Below are 26,085 nucleotides of genomic sequence, written 5' to 3'. Positions count from 1 at the left end.
GTTTGTTGTTTAACGCCACACCCAGCTGTATTCCAGCTATAAGATGGCGGCCTGTAAATAACAGCGTCTGGACCAAACAATCCATTGATTGGCATTGCGAGCCACTATTCACATCGCTGTGGTACGATGAAACTCCTTCCAACAAGCCCGACAATCATCCATTATGTCGCAACTTACGACCAGCATTGGTTGCTAGGACTAATGCTAACCCGGAATCACCACGGGTCCCTAACCACTAGCAATGGGATGCTGGACACACATTCTGCTCCTGGGTCCCCCATGGGAAGAAAATGGTCATGTCTGCTGTTAAAACTGAATGAACGGTGAACTGAATCTGTAAAGATGAGAAAAAAGGGAACTTTATAACGAGTATACCGTCGTACAATGCGATATCAGTGCTAAGGTGATCGAAAGTCCGCTACCTTGACATAGACTTTTGACAGTCGTAAACGCTATGTGTTTTTTTGTACAACCCGCACCCTTGCGAACAAGATGAATAACGTGATTAAGTAATATCCACGCATAAAGAGTGTTTACATTTAGTTTGCCTTACAATATACATTGAATATGTCGAATACAGCGGGCTATGTTTTATCCGACATTCTGTCTGAACCGACACCCTTCCTTGTCACGGTAGATAGATTGTCGGATTGTTACAACGTCGTCTTTGACAGCGATGACTTCATGGTACAACATCCACAGTTTTTACAACGTCACATGCCCCGTTACACAGATAAACAATTACTACTTATAACCATTTGTGCAACAAATCAAATGGTGATACATTGGACCGCCGTTGTGTCTACCTCGATGGGTTCTGGTGAAATGATCGACTTATCCGAGTGTTCGACACATCCGAAAAAGGTGGAAATAGTATGTGTATTTTGACATCGATGGTGAGGCACGGTATGTTTCTGTTCAACTTGTAGGATAATTATGTACTAGTATTTGCCATCTGGGACTACGAATTAAGTTTGAGGTAACCGACAAACTCGACTGATCCTAATTGGCGTATCAAAGGTATATTTTAATAGAAGGAATTGAACACAATGCGTCCTGATTATGTTTCAAGGTTTGTCACCACAATACCCAATATCGTGGGTTTTACCAAAGTGGTAAATGTCTAAGACCCGCATCCCTTCCGTCTCCCCTTCTACCTGGAGCTATTACTTCGTGATATTAATACAATATTATGAAAAAGGGATAGCTGAACCCAATTAACTCACTCACTGACTACCTCTTTTCCGAGTCCGTTTGAGCAGTATACCAAGGCGTGTCGGTTTAACGTAGGACGAAAGTCAAAAGGGAAGCAACCAATCGTAAGCGCTCTTTTCCAAACGGATCTCTCTATACATTGTGTGCTTTAGTTTAGATGAATGGGGATTAATCTGTATTCAGTTTCAATGTTTTAAATGGTCAGTCATAGCTACCAGAGGGTCCAAAGATATCCAACTTTGACCCCTATCAGCATTTATGGGACATTTTGCTGTCAGTGTCACTGTGATTTTCATCAATCGATCAGACCATGCTGATAGCTTTTGTTTGTAAAGTCATACCAAGTGGGTATTATGTAGCGATTTATTCATATAATTCATAAAGCTATCTGTCATGGTATGAAAAGAATGATGAGAGAATAACAAATTATATAAGCGTTGCACAAGGTTTTGCTTCGGTACATTGATTTTCTGATCAAAAGATTACTTTATTAAGCTGCATGAAAACATACATTTCCTGTTATGGCTTTTATAAATGTATTGATCCAAAGCAAACAAAGGGAAAATCAGAATTCATAATACTCTTCAGTCATCAATATGTCATTAGTTAATTGAATATTCACATTTATCAAGAGATACATATCATGTTTTTCCATCCTTAACAAAACAATTATGCTGTCTTTGTTTTGTTACCTACCTTCTGTTTCTTGTCTAAACGTAATGAATGCCATTAAACAATAGCAGATAAATATGTGCAGTGGAACCCAGAATGGTATTAAAGGCAATTCTGACTGCACCTTTTTGGTTTAATAAGCAGATTCGTCCTAATCAGAAAAGTGTTTTTATTTTCTGAAGGAACATATGTGTTAATTTGTTTATCAACTAGACGTTGAACGTGTTTTACATTTGAAATTGCATCATATTTATACAAAGAACTTGAAAACACAAGAAAAGCAACACTGGGAAGACGATGGATACCGAGGGGGGTGACAGGGAGGGGTCAGAAATTGAGGAGCAGTGGCATGTAAACAGAAACGAAAGTTGACATTGACAAGATAACAGAAATTTCAAAAAATTAGATCATTGCAGATTTGGCTAGTCCCTGAACTTAAGGCTTGTTCTGGGCTCCAATTGGATTTGATTTTATTTTTTTATTTTGCAGATATAATATATTTTTAAAATCGATAACTTTATTTCTGTGAACAAATGTCAGTCTAATATATCGTGCCTGAGTGGGGTTTCCATGTTAAACTGTGGTAGTTCAGTGGGTTAGCGCTATTAAAGTCCAAAGACAGACAGACGCATGCATATGCATCCACGTCGCTGTATAAGTGCAACAATCCTGAACGCGACATTAAACATGGTCTTCAAATACTGTCAAAATGTGGGGAATCGAACCCCGATCTTCGGCACAACCCTACAATCCTTAGGCTAACGCAAAGCCCCTGTATACATTGTAGTAAACTCAACACGTCAGAGAATAATCAGTCCTGAATACTTGCCGTTACAGAGTCCATGTAAGAGGAAAAATAGTCATGCATGGATCACTAACAATCAGTGATGACACCAAGTGTTCACGAAACAGGTAAGCATGTCCTGATCTACCGGTAGCCCCCTTTCATTAAAAAAGAAAGTAATTTAAGGAAGTGTGTAGACTCCATGTAATGGTCTAACACGGGCGCCATTATATATCTAATCAAGACATATGGGTCATGTGTTTAATAAAGGATTAAAGCAATCTTACAATAAATGAACATTTCGTCCTTAAACTCCTTGTGTAATTTAGTTAAAAGCTGCCATCAAATAGTAGCATCATATATGGTCAATAAAGCATTATACGAAACGTGACAGGATACCAATTCTCAATCCTACAGTTAAGCCATGCTTTGCTTCGTACACGTCAATTTGTGTCGAATACCAAATCTATTTCCCCAAGAACAAACAACAAGCACCATTGACGTGATTGTGTTTCAGCATTGGTCTAAAGATAATAAACAACGAAATTCCCCAATGAGAATATCCTAATGCAAGCATACACACGGAATCCCAATAACACAAGACACAGATTTTTGAGATCATGAGTATCTGATAAAATGAAATACACAACAGTATGCAAGTCCCGCTCTTACGATACCCCATAGTACTGAGAACTGAAAGTTAATACCTCTGTTTTGATACAGGAAGATTCTCTACTGGTTTGGGACTAGCTGGGACTAGCTTGTAATCACCTTAAGATGACTCTCTCAGTGAGAGATTAGCGTTTTTGGTGCATTAGATCAAGGTGTCACTGGCTTCATATTCTAGATTGGAGCGGAATTTTTGTCACACAATAGCCATCTGTTGTTATTCGGAGAAGACAATACCCTGTACAATCATTTCAATTAGATTTATGAGTGTTTAACAAGGACAGATGCTTTTTGGAACTGGGATTGCATTCAACATAGAGCAGACTGGGTGAAAGCAAATATTTGCCTTTGTTGAAACTTTATTACCAGCTGACTGAGTTATGCTTTTTGTACGTTTACATGTTTAGTATGCTTCAAAGGGGAAGGTTTGCATCCCGCAACTCTCATTTGGATCCGGATCACCAGATCGTCTGGGGTAAATCCAAGTAACTCACTAAATGATTATCTCTGCAAATGGAAGCGTATGACAGTACAAATGCACAGAGCAGAGTGAAGTAGGCTTTTTCCTGGTCTATACTTTCTTTAGCCAGGCACTTTACTTGAATGAAACCTGCTTGGATTGCCTTAGCACCCATTTAAAGTCTCACAATGGTTTGCTTGATTTACTGAACCTTAAACATTGAAAAAATCAGAAAAAAATATAGTCAGAATGTATTTCATACCGCAAATAAAATAATTCAAGAGATGTTCCTATGCATAAAACAGTTTTTTCGTTATTACATATTATTTATAAGGACACAAGCACAGGTCAAGCTTATTGATGTTATCAACTTCCAATCAAAATCAAACTTTAAGATAATTAAAAAACAATGCATTTCATTTTTTTATTTTAAAATCCCTAAACCCAAAGCAACAAGGCCTGGCCTTACGTGAATACATGTTTATTCAAAGACGACTGTTATCTCATATATCTTCAGACACATATGTCATATACAAATGACAAAGACACTCATTTCTCAAACGGTACTTGTCACTCAAAGACACTTAGAAAACTCATCTCATCATTTTGCGCCGTTGCCAACTCAGTCGTAACGAAATGATGTGTATATTTCGATATGAGTGATGGGGTCGGTGTCATTTCACAGCAATTATGCACCCGATTTCTTCAAATCACTGTCAATAACAATATCAGTAGACGCCTACGACACTACTCCTTACTTCCTTGTGAGTATAGTGTTTCTCATTAGAACAGAGATGGGGCAGAGATCTAGAGTCAGATGAGGGAGTAGTTTACGAAAGTACATTTAGATTTATGCAGTGATATTCATTATGGGGACAGTGATGAGTTTGCAATGAAATACGATATTTGTTGTTGTGTGATTTGGTTTTAAATTTTAAACAGAATAGGAGGAAGCCAATAAACCCTTCCCCTAATGGCTCGACATCTTAGACACTGAAGCAAAAATGTTTTATGACGATGCTGATACAAATATATGATAGTAATAGACTAAAATAGATAAAACCAATTGTATGGGATATTTATGCATGTCTACTAGAGTGGGTGATTGAAAGCTTAACAACAGTATTTCATTTATATCAGCTTGATGTTGGAGGAACACTTTGGTGAAAGCCACAAACACGGGTATGGCTCTCCGATGATCATTGGCTTCTGGCACACCTAAGAGACCAACTCCTGGTCTAGACGATTACATATGAATACGCACTGTTCCAGTAGGATCATCCGATGTGCCCTAATGAACTTTGCTACCACGTTGACTCAAAGAAGAGATACGTTTTTCAAAAACTACGTCCATTTTGCTCAAAATACATGTTTATGCAATTTCGGTGTTTTTAAATATCATAATGTATATTATTATTATATTATTACATGGGTTATGTTTTGGTTGGTCTGTAATATTAAAAATTACGATGTACATGTACAGTAAACTACGGTTATAATGAACACGCTTATAACGAACTGACCGATATAACGAACTTATTTGTAGTCCCGTCTATGTGTTGTATATATGCTGTATATATGCCTATAACGAACTACGGTTATAACGAGCTCAAATAAGTGGTCCCTTTGATTTCGTAATAACCGTAGTTTACTTAACTGTATTCGTACCCATTTGTTTTCAATGTTCCTGGCTGATTTACTGTTGGATTATGTTTGCTTCTGTCTTACTCTACCTAATATCAAACAAAATTCTACCAGAAAGATCAAACGGTAAAGCATTTATGTCTAATTCATCAAGAGCCCACCATCTACGCTGATCATAATCAATCATTAGTTCTCGAAATAAATGTGTCTCTCATTGTATCGTTTGAAACCCGAAAAATAGGACATTGGAGCATTCCTTCATCAAGTAAACGATTTCCAATTTAGGATTTCTCAAGTCCAATAGAACACCCCTCAAGAGACAATGGCCAATTATATCACGAATTACTATCAAAGGTCAATCATTCCGAACAGTAGAAAACCCATCTACACTGAAGGGATGAGTGTCGATTATTTGGTCATCTTGGGCCTTTATCTGTCCTCCCAGATTAGAGTTTAATAACGTTTCTTGTACCAGTGCCAAAGATGGTCAACGTCTCACATGTTTCAATTGTTCACGGAATCCTTAATGACATCATTGATTTGTGGAATTTCTCAGTTTTTATAGATTTATTTCCTTTACTCTAATGCGTCCCTCTTTTGGTAAACTTGCATTTTGCATTAGTGATTGCATTTGCGTGCTGTAGGAACAATGGGTAAGACACTATTTGACATGTTTCTAACATTCTGATATTCATGAAGGCTCACTATTTAGCACCTTCGTGAAACTTACTAACATCAGTCTCGTACTATCGCATCAAGGATCAATATATTGCGAGTATTGGATTCAAACCACGACCAGGGCACCATAGCATGAACATAACTGTGGGTGGAGTATCACGCCGCTTAAACATTACGTTTACCATATTATTGCGACCACAGCGTAAACATCGAAAAGACCGCTGTCCATTGGTGCAACCGTTTAGAATATTGAATAGCACCAGCGATACACTCTACCTGAGAACGTATGTACAAGAACCATATCACGTTACACCGCAATTGTACAGATTGCCAACATATAGCTTGCATATAAAATTGTAACGAACAAACATTCCATTTTTTTCATTCAGGGGGTACCTTCTGTTGTTAGAAACTTGCTACGACAAGGTGTTTTAAACAAATATGAATAGTTTCGTACGTATATAATGTGTCCTATTGTCTTGATTGCATTCTGTGAAAGCGTGACTTGAAGTTTAATGTCTCTTGTACGAACGCCCACAGTGAGGCAAGTCAAAGGCGTTTAAACGTTGGAAATGAGCGTGGAGCAATCATTATCTTGGATTTGCACAATCAGCAGATCTAGAGTTGGGAGCTGGCAAACCGGGTGTGAACCTGAGATTAGAACAAACAGTTCGCAGGTCCACCTAAGCTTTTGGGGAAACATCTTCACACAGAGAACTGAGGAGTCGTAATCGGATAATTTCGAAAGAAAATGTTATGGCTGGTCTTGAAAGTCGAGCTGTTACCTTTCAACAGAACAGCTCTGTACTTTTCAGCAACTGATCTCAAATGTCAGTATGGTTGAATATCGCATTCAAGCATTCTGATACTGATGATAGCATCGTTCCCGGCATAACGGAATCTCAACACTGGTAATTACTATTCTTGAGAAGAGGGGAATGTTTGAAGAGTGTAACAAACAAGCACTTACATTTTTGTGTAAATTGTGTGAGTGGTGGCTTCTATCGGTAGGACAGTACAAGCTTACCCCCATTGCAAAAGCTGGCGTCATCATTGATCTTCAGTGATCTCTGATCCATCACTTACACTGCTGTCGTTTGTTTTATGCACTTTTATTTAGACGTATTTAAAATATGCATACATTGCTAAATTTAAATAGCTTTTCTGCGATAAACGTAATAATTAAATTTTAACGAACAATATATTTCTTTTTGGCTCTCAAAGTGCGAAACTCATTTTAAATAAAGTGATAGAAATTGTCAGTGCCAGAGTGTTAATTCCGCTTCACAACATCAGTCAATTTGTTTGAATATGAAATGAATCTTATGGAACGTAATTATAAACATTATGTTGGCAGAAAACCTGACAGATATGTTAAAGTTCTTAGTTCAACTGTATGTAATTTGATTATTAAATGTCTAACAGTCTTAATATTTAATGGCATATTGAAGTACCATATATTAGTTATAAAGTATGATTGACTTTTAATCAAGTTAAACATCCATGACGTCAGAGTGTAGATTTGGTGTTTGAGCTTTCCCAGTGGACGTTCTTACAACGTTTTCATTTAGGGAATTCATAAATGACACATTATAAAAGTTTCATATTTCACACATGTAGAATGTGTTTACAAAAGTGTGTATATGAACAACAGTCGATTGCACGATTCCGACTTTTTGAGAAGGTGTTCATGAAGCACTACCAAATACTGATGATACCAGGTGTTCGCGAAAAGGTGAGCCGGCTTCGACTTAAAACATGGGTACACAGAGGTACTGGCTATACTCAGAGCGAAGAAGGAAATGTGTTTGCACTGAGATGGATGCACTTCCAATTCTTCATTGCAATTCAACTACCTTGTGACAAACTACTGCAATATCATATATATATATATATATATACACACACACACACGCACGCACGCACGCAAGCACGCACGCACGCACGCACACACACATATTCAATTCATTTTTTTTTCATTTCCGAAAACTTTATTCTTTTATTGTCAATACAAAACATCTGCTCGGGCGTTTCTGGGGCTTTGGTCCTGCTTCACACTGAAGCATGTGGTGTCTCCTTATGCAAGTTCCTTATGCCTCTTCTTCGGCCAGCAATGAATGGGTACCCGGTAGGATGAGATGGTAATGCAATAGTTAACTTTCAACACCACACAGATGGGTTGGGTTGTATACTCCCCAGGGAACTGAGCATGAAAATCGAGTGCACACTGGTTGTCGCAGTTTGTGGTTTTGGAGGACAGTTTAAAAATGTGGATATTTCCAGACACTTTTCACATCATGTAGACTGTTTTTCTACCATCGTCGAAAAATGATTGATACTTTTAATTTACAAAAGTGGTCAATCAGTGAACGTTTGGTTCTGTTCAGCCATGAGTGGATGAATTTGGTTTAGCGCCGCCCTGAACAGTTGTTTGATTAGGTGTCTGTGACGTTTACCACTTTCGTTACACCCACAAGCCCGGGTACGATAAACGAAGTATCATAATCATAAAGAATCAGGTATAAGAACCAACAATCAGAGGATCCTAGCACGACCAAGGGACGTAAATGTCCGCGGAGAATATAGACGATCGGGCTACCGGTGCCAGTTTATCCATTGAAAATATAAATATTTTCTGCCACATAGTGAAGAGCACGTGTGCGGATAACACAATCAACCACGACTACAAAGCATGAAGATAGAACATTCGCAATACATCTTTGTAAAAGATTAAATTATCACTTAATTGGAACATCATGAAATGTGTTCTATATTTTCATTTGACGTAACTCAAAGAATTTCGCATATCGCGACTCTGTGAAAAAAACATCTTCATTGTGTGGTTGGCAAATGTTATCGAATCTAAACTCATGGTTGAAAAGGTTTCAATTATCCTTCAATAGAACCGCGTTGTCAAATGCATTACCGACATGACGTGCACACATTAAACAGCGGTGTTTATCTGTGGCATAAATGCAACATGGCCCAACACATCGGACACTTATACAAACAGTTATAAGAGTCAAAACCAAATATCCCCATGGAATGTGTGCAGTTAATGTACATGTATAAATGTTAACCAAAATAGAACTAATGCTGCATTAACAGCTGCATTATCGTTGCCTGGTTCACCATAGAACCAACCGCGTTCAATTAGAGATCTATTTGTCGTTAAATACCATCATATGTGACCTGTGTTATCTTAAATAGACGTTCGTTGAGTGATGCAATAGATTAAAAGGTATGCTTACAAACGGATTCATATAAAATCAAACGATCGATCACTGTCGATATTGTTGGCGGAGTACTTCAGGGGGTTATACTGTGGTGTTTTGGAATGAATGTTACGTACGCACAGTCAGCAACATTGCGTCTATTTTTACAGCTCCCTGTGAACGATCGACTCGAGGCCAGGAAATTCAGTCGTCGAATTAACTTACAAATGTTGCAGCACATAGCCGTACCCTTCGCAACCAAGGATGACAAATCTACACGCCACAATTCGTTGACTTATGGCCCCTGGCTGTCCCGGGATCCGCTGATCTCTGATTCACTCTGATTGTTTGTCAGCACCATACAATAATATAAGCATAATAATCATACCATAGCGGTTCTCGTGTGTATACATGTATTTTGTGACGGGTGCCACCGTTGGGACAGGCTACGCTTACCTTTTCGCGAACACCTGGCATCATCAATATTAGATAGTGATTAATATAAACAGCTTTGATGATATAGTCGGAATCGTACAATCGACTCTGCTTTTAGCAGATATTTCTTATCAATCTGAAAAGGGTTTTGTCCCTTTTATTTTCATCACAGTAGATGAAACTTTTCATCACACAGATTCGTTGGGTTTGTCTCCAACACTCAGCAGACTCACTGTAACATAAACTGAACCACTGAAGCGGCGAACAACCCATCCCACACTATCACTCATCTTTCCGATTCATGTGGGAAGCAAACGTTAAGGATTCTCATTAGTATCCACACACATCCCAGCGCGATAGGTTAATGCCAATAAAAACACGATATCGTTTGAGTAAAAGAGCTTCTTATGAAAGATAATATAACTTGGTTTTATAGTGAAGCCGACCATTATCTTTCGGGGCGGTTTATTTAGTAGTCGTTTTATAACTTGTATGGTAATTAGGTCGACCATAACGTGTTATCTGGTACACGTCTTGTAATTACACCAACATTGATGCAATAATGACATCTTCTACCAAGGTACATTCCTTATTTTGACATTTATGTTGTCGGATGTCCTATGTTTTGCATGCATGGTTAACAAAACTGTTCTTTGTAACAATGTGATGCATAATAATAACCCTTAAAGGTATAATCATGCGCGTTGGCCTTGGCTGAATCTGGTTTTAAGAGTTGAAAGTTCAGTTAGGTTTGAAATGTTGAGAATTTAAAAAATAAATGAATAATCAACCATGTTATAATATTAGTTGATTTTTTACATTGTTATGGTTATTATTCTGACTACAAGTATTTTAATTATACGATTTTATCTTAACAATAAGATGCTTTCTGTGAAGACTGTCTTCTCGATTAAAACCTTTTCTCAACATTACTCGTTTTTACACACACAAAATAATGTGTATGTTTAATGTTATCCAAATCCCAGAATAAATATTCTTAACGACGAATGAAAAGCATAGAAAAGAGCGGTGAAAATGCCAAGCGCTCCAAAATGTGTAACTAATAGTCTCTTAATGCGAAACAATCCACCAAATGCATATAGCAAGTGCGCACAGCCCCCGTCTGTCAAAGAAACCGTCACAACCATTTAAAGAGTATTAACGAGAGACTCGAGCAGGAATCTCGTCATTTCTCGGTCTAGACGTGAAAGTTGGCGAGATTCACGTGTGAGTATCAGGAGGAGGATGTGTTGACATCTGTGTGTTATGTGATTAGGAGGAGGTAGCCTGTGGGAGACAGACAGAGTGACTACCAAAGTGGACGATTTCAATACCGCGACAGTTGTGGTCTAGACATTGAAACGTTTTGTGATTTGAGGGTTTTACTCCCTTATAGATGATAAGAATTGATACAATTCGGAAATTATCTAAATCGAAACGTTCCTATTCATATATAAGGCTTTTAATATCATTAAGGCCAAACTGGGGATGGGGGTTGAGGGTGAGGGATGTGGGCAAGTAGGGCTGGCCCTGAAGTGTAAGGTGCCGCAATTCGCTGTGCAGAGTTCTGTCCCTTGAACGTGCCGGACAAACATGATCATGGGTTCGAATCCCATATTCGTCTTGATTACGTTCCTGTGTTGGACTGCACGATACCCATGCATCGCCTAGATTCGATTACATGATTTATAGGTGGCCCGGATTTTGCTGGAATATGGCTGACTGGGGCGGAAAAACATCATTCATTCACCTTCGTTTCTGTTTGACAAGGTTGTGCAAACACTAGTGCCTCTTGTAATATTGTTATAAGGAGGAGTGAGTGAGTGAGTATGGTTTTACGCAGCTTTTAGCAATATTCCAGCAATATCACGTCGGGCGACACCAGAAATGGTCTTCACACATTGTACCCATGTCGGGAATCCACCCCCTGTCTTCGGCGGGCGGAGCGAAGGCTTTAACCAGTAGGCTATCCGACCGTTATAAGGAGGAATTCCCAGATCGACATCAAATGTATCAAAGAGATAACATGACTACACTCTTTGGTTGACCAGAAGAACTTTGTCGGATTCAAGAAAAGCTTATGGTATCAAATCGAATGTGTCAATAAAAGTCAATTTCGTGTGTTTAAAAAATGTAACACTGATAATGTCAGTTTCACGTTTTATTACCCATTTCCAATCCAGCGATAGACTTACTGTCACCTATTAATTTAATATATGAAAATCAGTTGACATATTGCTTATTGCAAATTTGACATAATACAGTTAGGAAGGGATATAGTTCACGTGGTAATCTAAATGTAATTTTGGAGTCATAATACATAATATAAGACTTCATGTTGATGAACGAGTTTGATAAATCTTAAAATCTATGAAATTATGTCAACTTGGCGCGTGGTAGTCATACCGATGAACTCATTGACGAATGTAGCGCCACAATTTATCACCTTTAGATATTAATATGAATGTGTTAACAGATACGTATCGAATATTATTGGTGTCCATATAATTTTGTTTATGATGCTATCGTTTTAATTTGTCTCTTTTTGCACTGATATATGGATTCGGTTCAACACTCAAAGATGGTCATCTTTCTATTGGGTACATGCTTCATTTCTTGTACAAAATGATAGTCTAAGCACGATCTTCAATCTCAAAATCATATATTTTACTCCAATGGGATACATATCTTTAAGATTGGTTTCATTTTTCATCACCTCGATTCACAAATTTCGATTTGTACAAATGAAAACCCACACAGAACACAAATGTGTTTGATGGTACTCCCCTTTGGCTGTAGACACCAGGGCTCTCAGAAACGACAGGATATATGAAACAATTCTACTTCGGAAATTGTCATTTTCGTTCTATTTTGAAGTACAGAGACGTGATGGTTTGAATGATTCAGTCGAGTATTTAGAAGCCTCGACGCTGATTGGCTGATAAGAATGTTCACCTGACACGACCTCATGAGGAAGTGTTCACAGATCTTCACGCAGAGAAGTATCGTATCGCGGAAAAAGACCGGATTTTAATGAGATAGCACAATGCTAAGAGGCCTTGCAATTTCGTAACCGGAAACGGAAAGAGAATAGTATAAAGAAGTAAATGCTTACCTGTCGATTCATTGGCTGATCCACTTCGCCATAGGCAAATGGCTACTTTTGCGTATGCGAACGTCATAATTAGCAACGGAATGAAGTAGAACAGCACGAGTATTGATAATAGGCTTATTTTCTCAAACTTCAGATCCCAGCTTGGCTGACAAATTGTAATATCGTAATGTTCATGGTAAACTGTTTGTAATACTACTAAATCTGGAATGGCAGCTGCGAATGATATTCCCCACAATAACACAATGATCCGTTTAGCTCTCACAGACGTCTGTCGGAACCATAGGGGACGACATATCGCCATCCATCTCTCCATTGATATAGCTGTCAGGGTCAGAACGGACACAAAGACTGATACTTTCTGAAAAGATAAAAGGACAGAACTTAGTAAAAATAATGTACATATAGCTTATAGCTAAAACGGAAGCTCAGCAAAATTAAAGTAAAAATCAATACTTTTTACGGTTTCATACTAGCATTAATTACAAATCTGCCGATTTGACAATTTAACACACTAACTAGATGTATATGGTGATATTTTCGCTTGAGCGTCCGTAGCCGTTTCCCCAGAAGAAAACTGTGCGGTTTTGCTCAGGTGCCGTTTTAGCCTGCACCCACACATACTTGTATATCAATTAATAATTTGGCATAATTGTATATATAAAATGATATATCAATAAACAACTGTTATAGCATTAAAGCAGTTAGGAAAACAGCAATCAATCATGAACATTTTAGAAATTAATATCACTGTACATCAATATGTTATACCAGTAACAATGCATAATCGCAAACTAGTCATCAACAGTAGTATCCTAATAATCTATGTATGAGTGCGTTGTATTTTGTAAACGCAACCGTAAAGCTGTTATAGTGCTTATCATGAGTGACTCCGACACTTGAGTTGTTGCCTTGACGATCCATGCAAGAGTAATGTGCAACAAAAATTCGTATTTATGCAGTTGATGCACATTATCCGGTGCAGTAATGACACGGATGTTCTGTAGTCGTCAAAGACGCAACAAATACATATGTATCAAACTGTCACAATTTTCACATGAAAAAATCACTGTAATTATACTGAATTATTGCTAATGCTGTGTTGAATTTTTAATCCTGTATTCACTGTGAAAACACAATGGCATATCCCTAACGTCTAACCCACAGGTCTCTGTATGGTAGTACCATATAAATAATGGGGGTGCGGTGTTAGTTATGTTTAAAAAATGATTTGTTTCAGAATAAATGAGAAGACAAAACAAGATCATTATCGCCCTAAATAATTTCGTGGTTTTCCCGGGGGCAAGGGTGGCCCAGTCGTCTAAGGCGCCGCTATTCGCTGTGCAGAGTTGCGTCCCTTGGGTACGCCAGAAACCTGTGATTGTGGGTTCGAATCCCGGTTCGCCCCGATTATGTTTCTAGGTTTGTCAGCACCATACCCGTGCTCGTGGGTTTCACCGAAGTGGTAAACGTCTGAGACCTGAATCACTTCGGGCTTTCCTCCCACATTAAGCTGACACGCCGTGATATAACTGGAATAATGTTAAAAGCGGCGTTAAACCCAACTCACTCACTCACTCATGGTTTTCCCAGGGAATTGATTGTTATACTTGATCGTTGTCGATAAGATAACACTTGTCACAAGTCCCAGTTCTTCAGGAACCCTTTTGTGCAATACCACTCAAGTCCTTCAGAGCCAGAAAAATATTTACGTTAATATTTTGAAATATTGACACGTATACACCCTACACGTGTTTGTTTAACACATCCTGTACCTTTTACCTGGATTAGCAAATCTCTTGGTACTTCAACCTCTCTTGTATAACAGTACAAGGAGCGTTTTCAAATTACTCGGTCACGCGTTATGTTTACAGCGCATATGTCCCCACATGAACTGTCACAACATGTCTTATCGATCAGATTAACATGATAAGGAGCTCAATTCAATTCTCTTATTCTCTTATGGGAATAAACAAACAGGTTGTTTTGCAGTCCTCATTTACGCCTGCGTGATGCATGCCCTGTCAGAGACTATATCTTCAAGACATAACATGGTCTTTCCTCTAGAGTTACGATGGCGCCATTCGTTTTGATTTGATTACGTTATACCAGAGATGATACTGCCTCGTACAATAACATAATGACAGTAGCTGCCAAATCATCGGAAAAACATATATGCTGCCAGTTTCGATAATGACCTGTGGTTATAATGTAACAGAATCATACAAAGAAATAAACGTTGATATTACACCATAAATGGGCGTTTTATGTAGAAATTAGATAGTTTATAGTTCGATTTGAGACCAGAACCAGTGCAAAAAACAATGATTATACAGTCCCACATGTAGTAAGGATAATCGCCTACCGTACCATGCATATGCCCGGTTTCTATGAAATGTGATTTGAAAGCTGCAATGGCTATTTTTCATTCGACTGGTTGGTTATAAAAGCTACTGCTGTTCAATAACAACCTCGCTTGAATTGTAAGGCCCCGTGGTGATTAAGGGTACAATTGCTCCCAAGCTACCCATTGTCAAGTATATTCATATTTGTAGGCCATTTCTGACAGTTTTAGACATAAAGCCTGTTTAATAAATTTAGCACAATTTATAAATACAAGTATATCATTGCTGTTGAGCTGCATTTCGCATTTGGTTATTGTAGATAAACCATCGTATTTTTTGTAAAGATCTATCTCTGTTTATAATATATTCACTACAGTCAAAAAGAAAATACAATTCATCTTCAGCACTATTGCTGTTACACATTTCACATAACATACGTTCACCATCTTTACATGTAACATTACAGCGTAGAGGCAGTTCGTACAGTCTCAATAGCCGCAAATTCCTTCTATATTATCACTACAGTCAATACATAAAATTCAACGTCCAGCAACTATTTTATGCATCTATACAACATATGAGAATCAATTATCTTATTGAGTATACATTGCTTTTCACAATCTACAAGCCTCTGTTTGAACATCCTAATAAATTGCGAATTGTCGCCAACATCCTGGCTAAATCATACAGAACCAAATTCGTGCATATTTACTGATGACTTTATATGTGATGCCCAGGTACATCTACCAGCAGAATCTAAGTTTTTCAGTAGAATATAACATCGAATGGGGTACCTATCGAATACCGTACGCATTTAATATAATGCCTAGGCTTTTCGTAAGAGGCGCCTGGGTGGATCGGATGTTAAGTTGATTTGGTTGATGCGTATGGCGCTTCTCATAATATCTATCACTGGATTGCCCGGTCAAGACTCAGATATCTCCAGACTATTAATAGGTCGTTTTGTTATAGCCTAAATAAAGCTGCCTGCGACTTAAAGAACATTCACTCATCCACTTTTATTGCATGAACATTGTGAGGGTATTTATGGCGAGCTTTCGCCTTTACATTTGAAAAGATGTATTCGTAAAAAGCTTTCCCAATAAGTAAATAAAGTCCACACCGAATAACAAATTGTGAGCTTATGTAACATTTGAAATGTTAAAGTAACACACTTCCGATTAGGTTTTGTCCTACAACAATGTGACAAAGCCCCTATATCACAAAGTAAGATGAGGCTCATTGGCAAGAAGCAACAACACGACAACGGCCAATATGGAAAGTGAGCCCCCCTCGTCACAACGTGTTTCCGAGAAAGTAAGTTTCCTATTTTGTTTCCATGATATTGGTCACAGATTTCTCATTTTGATGCCAGCTCATCTGCATGTAAAAACCTGACGTGCAAACCTATTATTTTCGGAGCGGCTTGTAAACATGTAAATTGCCTGGACACCCAAGAGAGGTAGAAGCGGCGGAGCAAATCACAAACTTAAAGAGAGGTCTACAACTGTAGGTCTGACATGAATTGCACTGATACATTTTAGTTTCTTCTTATCTTTTTCTTTCCGTTTGTTTGTTGTTTAATGCCTTAGTCAGTAATATTACAGCTTTTGGACGGCGGACTGTAAAAAATCGATTTTGGACCGAATTGATTGACGAGCATTTTCACCAGGTACACCCAATTCAGTAAGTCTCTTTGTTCGTCAAGCAAATCCACTTCAAATTTGACTACACCTGACATGTCTACTCTAAATATAACTACATCTCTTATGTCTACTCCAAATACGAAGACACCTGATATGTCTACTCCAAATATGGCATCTCTTAATCTGTCTACTCCAAATATGAGTGAGTGAGTGAGTTAATGTTTAACGTCACATCGGCAATATTTCAGCCATATCGTGACGAAACAAAATCTGACATTAACACTATATATTAAACTGTATAAAATTCTGCCGACGAAGGGAAGTATAATAACTAGAATATCACAGATTTTCGTAAAACTAGTTTGAGGACATGTAATATATAACTAACTTTGATCGCCACCAACTGAAGGTTGATCACCGCGTTCGGGACCATGGGGACTTACAGTACTTTTGCTACCTGCATGGACCCCAGTCGGATTTACATCATCCCTTCAGTTGTTGGCCATGGCTGACAAATTTAGCCAAACATAAAAATAACACATATGCTACGATTAAAAACGTGGAAGAAATAAATATACTTTGAAAGACGTAGTCTTACATACTCCAAATATAAATACATCTGATATGTTTACTCCAAGTATGACATCTCTTGATCTGTCTACTCCAAATATGAATAAACCTGATATGTCTACTCCAAATATGACATCTCTTGATATGTCTACTCCAAATATGACTACACTTGATATATCTACTCCAAATAGGACTACACTTGATATGTCTACTCCAAATACACTACACTTGATATGTCTACTCCTCATACGACTACACTTGACATATCTACTCCAAATATGGCGACTCAGCAACTACACCAACTAACACTATTCCTGATATGACTACTCTCAATAATATAACTCCCCACCATGACGACTCTCAATAAAACTATTTCAAAATACGACAACTACTTATATGACAAGGCCCATTATCATGATTTCAGGTATCAGTGATATTTTAGTGGCCATAGAGAGAACGGAATCTTATTCCTGTACGCTTCGGCAGTGCGACACATTATATATTTAACTAAACTAATTCAATTTATCCACCAATTACTGGAGTATACTTGCGTCTTATGGCACAATAGAATAATGCTTTTTAATAGTACATGATACTTATGCAAGTAGCTTTCTCAGAAGTGTTTGTAATGAGATTTGAAGCAAATCACATAAAACAACATCGTCGGACGTGAAACAAATCTCCTTCAGTTACCTGAAGCAATGATATGCAGTCCGAGGTCTGTCGGAAGAAACTTTGGATGCGTGCTGCTTTGATGTTCCTTGTACTTTTTTAAATTGATCAATAACAGATTTTCTTGCTTAATTTTCTTTACTCGCGTCTGAATATTTGACCCAGCAACAAACCTACTTCTTGCAGTAAAACCGTACTTACAATATAGCACCATGTACATATACACCCCTGGGACACGTTATCCCTCCGGCTATCGTACCACTCTTACTATAACATAGGCCACCCGCCTTCATGGTGCAGTGAATAGAGTGTCAGTGGTTCGATCACCTAGCTGTGTCATATCAAAAGATGTCAACAAATGATACTTGTTGTTGCCCTGACTGGTGCTAGACATTGGGGGGATAAAATAAGGACACACTGGTTCGGCAAATATATTACGTGTCTGAATCGTACGGTGTCTCAGTTGGGTAGCACCAGTCGAACTCGAACAAGCTGCCACATACGCACGTGCTTGCACCTCCCTAAATGAGTGAAATAATCTTGAACGCGAGCGTTAAACCCAATTTCACCTTTCAATAGCATAGACCTAAGGCAGTCGTATCATTAAGATCGCTTAGTGGAACGATTCTTGAACCAAGAGACCTTAGCTTCGTACCTCTCTACTTTAACATTGACTTATGACAGATGTAGAGACAGTTATAAACTTCGAACTATATTTCATATAACCGTAAATAAAATCATACTTATAAAACATCATAAAAGGTATAATCGGAAATCTTTGGACAATTCCAGAAGAGGACGTACGGTAAAATATGTAAGTATATTTTTCGATGAGGTAGCATTCGTCGTACATTAAGGTCAAGACCACCAAAAAGCTGACCCCAGAAGAACATACTATACCTAGATACAAGTCATCCAGTTTGATAATATAACATATGTCAAACGGACGAAGTGCCGCGTAAATGACCTTATTTAATCATTCTGCAAAGTAATATTGCCTGAACTTAGCTCCTCTTTAAGAACAAGAAGAAAAATACAATGTAATGACAATATCTCTGCTGGTGTCGTATTTGCATTTTCGATAATTACAACTGAACGCTTCCGTTCTGCAGAAGTAATCATCTCATCAAACATCTCGCATGGGCATCATCAAAGAAACTTATTACATTATCACTTTGACAAATGTTTATTAAGGTGAAGATTGTTCCCGCGAAAATTTCAGTGCATATAATTTATTTTTTTAAAGTAGTATGATAGCAGATAATGGTGATATTCGTATCCTGAAATGCAATTTGTCAGACAAATTAGTTTGGGCGGTTTTAAGACAAAGGTGATTAATGGCTGTTTATGACGTTAGACATTGTCATTGAGCAATTAGATGGAATTATTGATGGTTTTACGTTCAAGTTAATATGGAGGTTGCAGTCTTACAAATATAAAAAAGTGGCCTCAGAGGACACTTTAGAAAGGTTTGGTGCAGGCTTTTCCGCAGACCCGGATCAGAACAGTTCCAATATTTCCATGCTTGTCGAAAGAACCGACTGAAATGGAACTCGGGTGATCAGACTCTGTGATTTGGCAGATCGCATGGCATCAATGTCGTGCAACGATGACATGGATCGCTACTAACACTTTCATCGACTGAATTTCTGTTCGAAATTGGATTGAAGGCTTTGTTAAAACTGTAATATTGTTGACTGCGGCGTTTGACAACACTCACTCTTCTTTTCTATTGCATTCTTATGTCAATAAAGAAATGCCAACATGTCCGCATGCTACTTATCAGTGTATGACGCTGTAATATATGGCCACTTACAACAAGTTGTAAATTCCATTTGAAAAAATAAACCCCATGGCACAAACACATCAATATCGTTCAGGTCATGTAGACAGGAGACACATAGTGATTTGAAATATTGTATGACCCAAATTACTTTGCAAAATAATTCAATTCGATATATTTATTGGACATCACCTGTCATAATCTGAATCAACCTGTTTTAATATCATTGTCCTTTCATCGATAAATACACTGTCTGGTTACTTAATCAATTTTGCCATTATTGTGTCGGACGAATAAATACATTATTAAGGCGTATTATTATCGATTGACACATAATCGATGTTGATTGCAGTGATACATTTTCACAACATTTACTCGTACGAAATATATCTAGTGTTTTGGTATTGATTTACACTTAAAAGTGTCAAGAAACGTTAACGAAGTATACATAAAATATTTTTTCATCCATGCCATTGTTTCCTTTGTTGAGTGTGTGTCTATAGCCACTGCATTGGCAACGAAATGTTACACATTATCACTGATATGTCAAAGACACTTTATCCATAAAAGCGCTTTCTTTATACCAATATGACACATTCTGTTCTGTTATCTCTAACGATTATTTCATGTAGATTCACCTTTGCACTCAGAATACATTTGCACAAAAGCAAATCTCAAAGCTTATAGCACAAGAATACATTAGCGAAACGCAAAGCTCAAAACTGGATAAAGCCAGAAGGTTTAAGTGATTTCCGTATCAACATTTCCCAGAGACAGAAGGATGCCGGGACTACTGATTATCAAACAGACACTATTCCAAAGGCACAGCAAAGTTTCTCCCTATATAATAACGTAATTATCGTGCAAACAATATATCACTCTGTGTAATGTAATGACTCATATTCGGTATCATATGTGTCCATTTCGTACCCAGTTGGTCTCTTCTGACGATAACTGCAAGGCTTACGTTGCAATTGGGTTTGTCGTTCCTTGTAAAGAGCATTGCTAAACTGATGTATATCGACTAAAGGATTAAGGGTTATAATCGGGCAATCTTTACGCCATGTCGTAAAATGCATCGCATCCCGTGGCCCTTTTGGTTTCAATCTTGTTAATATATCTACTCTGTTATTGGATAATTCGAATGGATAGACGGGATGTGGTAATGCTCCAATTAATGTACTAAGTTGCCACAATATGTGTGGGAGTGTGTGCGTGTATGCATGGCTAACTGTTTGATTTGGATAGATAGATAGATACATGCATACATAGATTTACAGACAGACAGACAGATGGATAGATAGATAGGGAGATAGATAACACTGAAATCACACACCGTTGTTAAATTCTTAGATCAGCTATCATATACATGTTGTTAAATTCGTGATCATTTCAAAACCACGTCATTCATTTGGTACAATGAACACGTGTATTAATATCAGCTTAATATTGAAAAGTTATTACTTCAAGCACGTGGCTTGATCCATTAACATTCTTATGTGTGTTAATAATATACTGGTGCAGTGTATAATGACGGTAGATTCATGCCATACAAATTTGGAACGAATGACTCTATGGCTGGCTTGATGGTGATATTGAGACAATATTGCTGCAAGAGAACGTGGAACTTAACTCAAGCATTAATGGAACAATATATACTGATACACGAGAGAGGAAGAAATATTGACAAATATTGTCTCCAGAGTAAAACAAATAACGGCCCGCGGTGGTATAGTGCATCTTTTGTATTGATAGACATTCCATTTAGAGTTGTTCGAGTCTTGTAGGTTTTCTCAGAACAATCCTCTTGACGCTTACTTTTTGTCTAACAAAACTATCGCCTATGCAAGTTTATTGCTTGTATTCATAAAATTATCTTTGCCAAATCTTTGGCTTCAAGACATTTTCAAATTTTCACTTCGGCTTGTTTAACCCGAACAGGCTAGATTTAACAGGCTATTTATCAAAACGTGAGAACATATCCTTCCGTTGGCATTGTCTCATACTCCTTCTATTCCACAAGTTGGTCATGGCTAGGAAAGAGTGTGCGTAAACATGTTATATAATAAATAGTGACATTGGGAAAACCGTTCTGTGATCTTCTGGCCTTATACATAAAACATATTATTTAAAACATTATCTAGACATTCAGTGGGTCCCTTAATATACAGTATCTGAATGGATCTAAACATCATGCGACTGAATGGTTTCAAGCGTCTGAACGTTTACTTTTACCCGTCACTATTACATATATTCATAATTCATTTAACAGTTCATTCTATTTTTAACATTGTGATTGAGTGAACATGTATCTTCTCGTGTACCAAGACATTAAGTAATGTGAGATCTTACGCAAGAAACAAAATAGTAAACAAGCAAAAAATAAAAACGAATTATTCAAATTGTAGACCAGCTTTTGCGGAACATTGTATCCACAAGAATGATCTTGCGACAGTGGCAAAAATCTGACGCCAACTGACGCCGCTTCAATAAGGTAACACTCACGGCTACGTTTCATAGTAAGTTTCTTTCATTTAACGACTAACAAGTGAAGGTACACAGAAGTACTTATATGTCTTCATCGTGTATTAGTAATTTTCTCCTCGTGCGAAGTCAATTGCCTTGCCATTTAATCACCATTCATATTTATAGGGTTTCTAGTGCAGTGCTTGGATGAAGTAATATGCCGATTGTTGAACCATTGCCTTCCATTCACACTCAAACACCATGAGTTTACCATTTGGTACTTTTTATGTTCCCCCAATTCCTTTGTCCAAATTTGCATATAATCATGTTATCAACTTCCCGAAGCTCTATATATGAAACTGGCGTGTTCAATTGTGCCCAACAATAACCTCAAGGCTATCACTTTTGCAAAGTAAAAAGATGTTTACCAATTGTTGCTTTACTCAATTTAGACATATAACAACTGTGTTTATACGTCAAGGTAATAAGTAAAACAAAACATCTTTCTGGATATATCATTGTTACTCGCCGTTCCTTTGTGTCTTTTGCTCTCTGTTAGTAATTATATTCGCTGAGTTTTTCAGAAAGGTACAGAAATCTTACCAGCTGTAAAAGGATCACCATACAAGAGATATGATTCGCGCATTGTTTCAGAATGAATAGCCGCTGAATGTCATTGTACTGCGAAATACAAACTTCAGAAAAATGAATGCATGCAATACATCGATGAAATAAGTTGAAATAAGTGTCGCTGCTTGTGCTAGTCCGGACTAATGTCGATTTTATAGTGCTAGCCCACTGAGATACCATGCCGCAGTTACACGTGAATACCCCACTCAGACACAGTGCACTATATTTAGGACAACGTGATCCTTATGATACTAAACATATGGCAAAGTTAAAGACCAGTCAAATCAACTACAAGTACCACCTTTTAACGTCTTTTGGTATTAAACGGACGAGGAAGTCGAATCCACGCCCTTCCACGCTCCGGGCAGACGCTCTACCACTAGAACACGGATGTGGTCGTTATCCAAACAGTAGATTAACAGACCTATACCAGACAATAATCAGAGGTTCCGGCTTTAAGCCCAGATCAGTTTATCAACAATCTGACCAAACTGGGATATGGTGGACATGTCAGACTTTGTAATCATGAGGAATAATTCACGGACCTCTACATTGTAGATGCATTTCTCAGTCAAGCTCAATAACATAGTTGTACATATACTACAATGTTGTTTGAAACTATTGGAATGATAGTGTTATAGTAAACAGCCCCACGCTAGCCCCCACAAATATGATGCTTATTATATTGAAGGACGACACAGTAGGTAAATACATGTAGTTGGGTTGAAGTTTGAAAAAACCTGACTCGGACTCCTAGTAATGACCTCATATTGCAAGCTGTAACATGTTCCGTAGGACAAGCATTCTAATCCGGGATCTCCAGTGTGCTGATTGTAAAGAAACGGTAAAGAAATATTAAAACGTGTTTGCTTTGCGTGTTGCATTTGTTTACTATCAAATACTGAACTTCTTTGATGAATTTGCCTTTTAAAAAGGTAATTGAATGGCTTTAGAGGTAACAACTTATTCGGAATAAGGTCTTGAGAAATAAGCTTATTTTTTCTGAACGATCAGGAAGTAACGAACACAGATCAATTAAGATAAATAGAACGTGGAAGTTTTTTTATGTTTTGTTATCATATTTACGACAATGAATCCATAGAATAGTTCAGGTAGTTGGTTCTATATACCAGATCTATTATACTGCCGAATAGCTCAACTGCAAAGCCGTATAAAGTCTGCATGCTGACTCACATGCACGTGAGTAAAAACGTTGTCAGAAAAATAATTATTTACCCTCCTGTGTCGGTTGGAATTTAGTAATATGTTTTTCTCTACCCATTTTTTCCTTTTATATTTCCGAATTCCAACAAGCAAGGATGTGAATTAGATTTGATTTATTTTAAGGAAATACGTCTTTTTTAAATGAAAGGGTATGAATCTGGGCATACGGGACTTACGTTGGTAATGGATCACCATATAGGATTTTATGTCGGAGGATTGACCTAAATTTGGTATCAGTCCTAATACGTTTTCGTTAGAAGTCATACATATCTCGTGTTGGTTTTGTCTACTGCCGAATTTAGAAAAGATATTGCTATTGTTAGAACTTGTCAGTAAAGTAATTGAAGTGGCATTGTAATGATCCATGTGAAACATGGTTCATTATTCTTTTAAATGTTAATAATGAACTCGCCAACCCAATGAGTTGTTCATTTGAATATTGTAGGTGTGAACAATATTCCGTTAGCTATCAGGTTAGTTTGTAGGACAATGCAGACCTCTTAGTGGTTGTCAGTGAACGTATATTCAATGCATTCAACTGTTTATTCATCTTACAAAACGATTCAATACTTTGTCTAAACTTATGTCCATCTTATCTTAATTTATTGCTGTTTCTCTATTGTTTCTTCTGGCCATTGCCCATATAGTAATTGAATGTTTTTAATATCACGAGGAGGGAGTTCTAAGTAGGACAACTTGTAAGAAATCAGTTTCACTTTTGTTAATGAATAAGACATGTTTAAACAAAGTAAATGTACGTAGTCGATGATGAAAAAATAGGTATTATTTTTTCCTTGATCATACAAAAATAACTTAATGTCCTTTTGACTAATGAAATATCATAAATAAAATTAAACATAGAATTATAAGGACAAGAAGAATTTAAATCATCCCCATTATTTCAAGTCCCATTATTTCTTATGTTCGAAGTTTGTCATAATGTCAGTCAGTGAAGACCATACATGCCAGAAACATACCGGCATATTTAAGATTGTTGATGTTTGTTACGAAAAGAACAACCATCATGCTTTTTTTACATATAGTGCGTGAATTTGTTTCTCCGACACATTTGGCATTATTCCCGCCATAACACTACTGGGACACCGTAATTATGGTTTTCACATTGTGTGTGTGTATATATGGTGAATCGAACCCGGGTCTTCGGCGTGACGAGCCAACGCTTTAACCACTACATTAGTCCCACCTTTACTTACAGCTTTTATCTCAGATCATTATGGTTATAAACACATACATCTCAGTCAATACGTGATTACGAAGCGCGTGTGATAATAAAGTCTCGCGAGATTTAGGAACTCTCGTGAGACTTTCCACGTTAACACTGACACGGGGATACTGAGTGGCCTGCCAAGTTAAATCCTGTTTGTGAGATATGGGTGTGACTTTATCGTGAAATGATTGAATTAATAGCCAAAAATCAACCATCTCTTAAGGTTTGAGAACCTTTCTCTGGAATAAACCGAATTAAGCTATTGCGTGTAGCTGTAATGGAAATGCAATGTGCTACTCCATTTCATAGGTACGCTGATTATTCTGTTTAAATGTCGTACATTGAGACTGAAAAATGAAATACACACTGTTAATGAAAAGATTCGCTGTCTGCCCAAAACATCAAATGAGTGAGTGTTATATAGCGACCTGACAACTCAATATTGGAGAAAAAGCCAAATCAGTACGGGTCATTGGTATTTTTTTCTACTTTGAGTGAATGAGTGAGTAATGTTTTACGCCGCTGTTAGCAATATTTCAGCAATTTCCCTGCGGGGGACACCAAAAATAGGCTTCACACTTGGCCTTCGACGTGACGAGCAAACGCTTTCACCACTAGGCTATCCCTACAGGCAGAC

At 37.6% G+C, this 26,085-nt stretch overlaps 1 protein-coding gene across 4 annotated transcripts in view; it reads right to left on the bottom strand.

Moving 5' to 3' along the window:
* Nucleotides 1–26,085, bottom strand: part of LOC139479930 (orexin receptor type 2-like) — a 65,876-nt gene that overhangs the window by 14,813 nt on the left and 24,978 nt on the right. For all 4 annotated transcript variants that reach the window (XR_011654373.1, XM_071262863.1, XM_071262864.1 and 1 more), the window contains exon 2: nt 12,888–13,245. Coding sequence is in view for 3 of the 4 variants with exons in the window: in XM_071262863.1 (XP_071118964.1) it covers nt 12,888–13,245 (358 nt within the window). In the remaining variant the exon portion in view is untranslated. The remainder of the gene's footprint in view (nt 1–12,887; nt 13,246–26,085) is intronic.

The sequence above is a fragment of the Haliotis cracherodii genome, unplaced genomic scaffold (assembly GCF_022045235.1).
Source record: "Haliotis cracherodii isolate W230 unplaced genomic scaffold, xgHalCrac1.p SCAF_4, whole genome shotgun sequence".
Classification (NCBI taxonomy): Eukaryota; Metazoa; Mollusca; class Gastropoda; order Lepetellida; family Haliotidae; genus Haliotis; species Haliotis cracherodii.
Note: the sequence above shows the minus strand (reverse complement) of the source record. Positions and strands in the feature narration are given on the sequence as shown.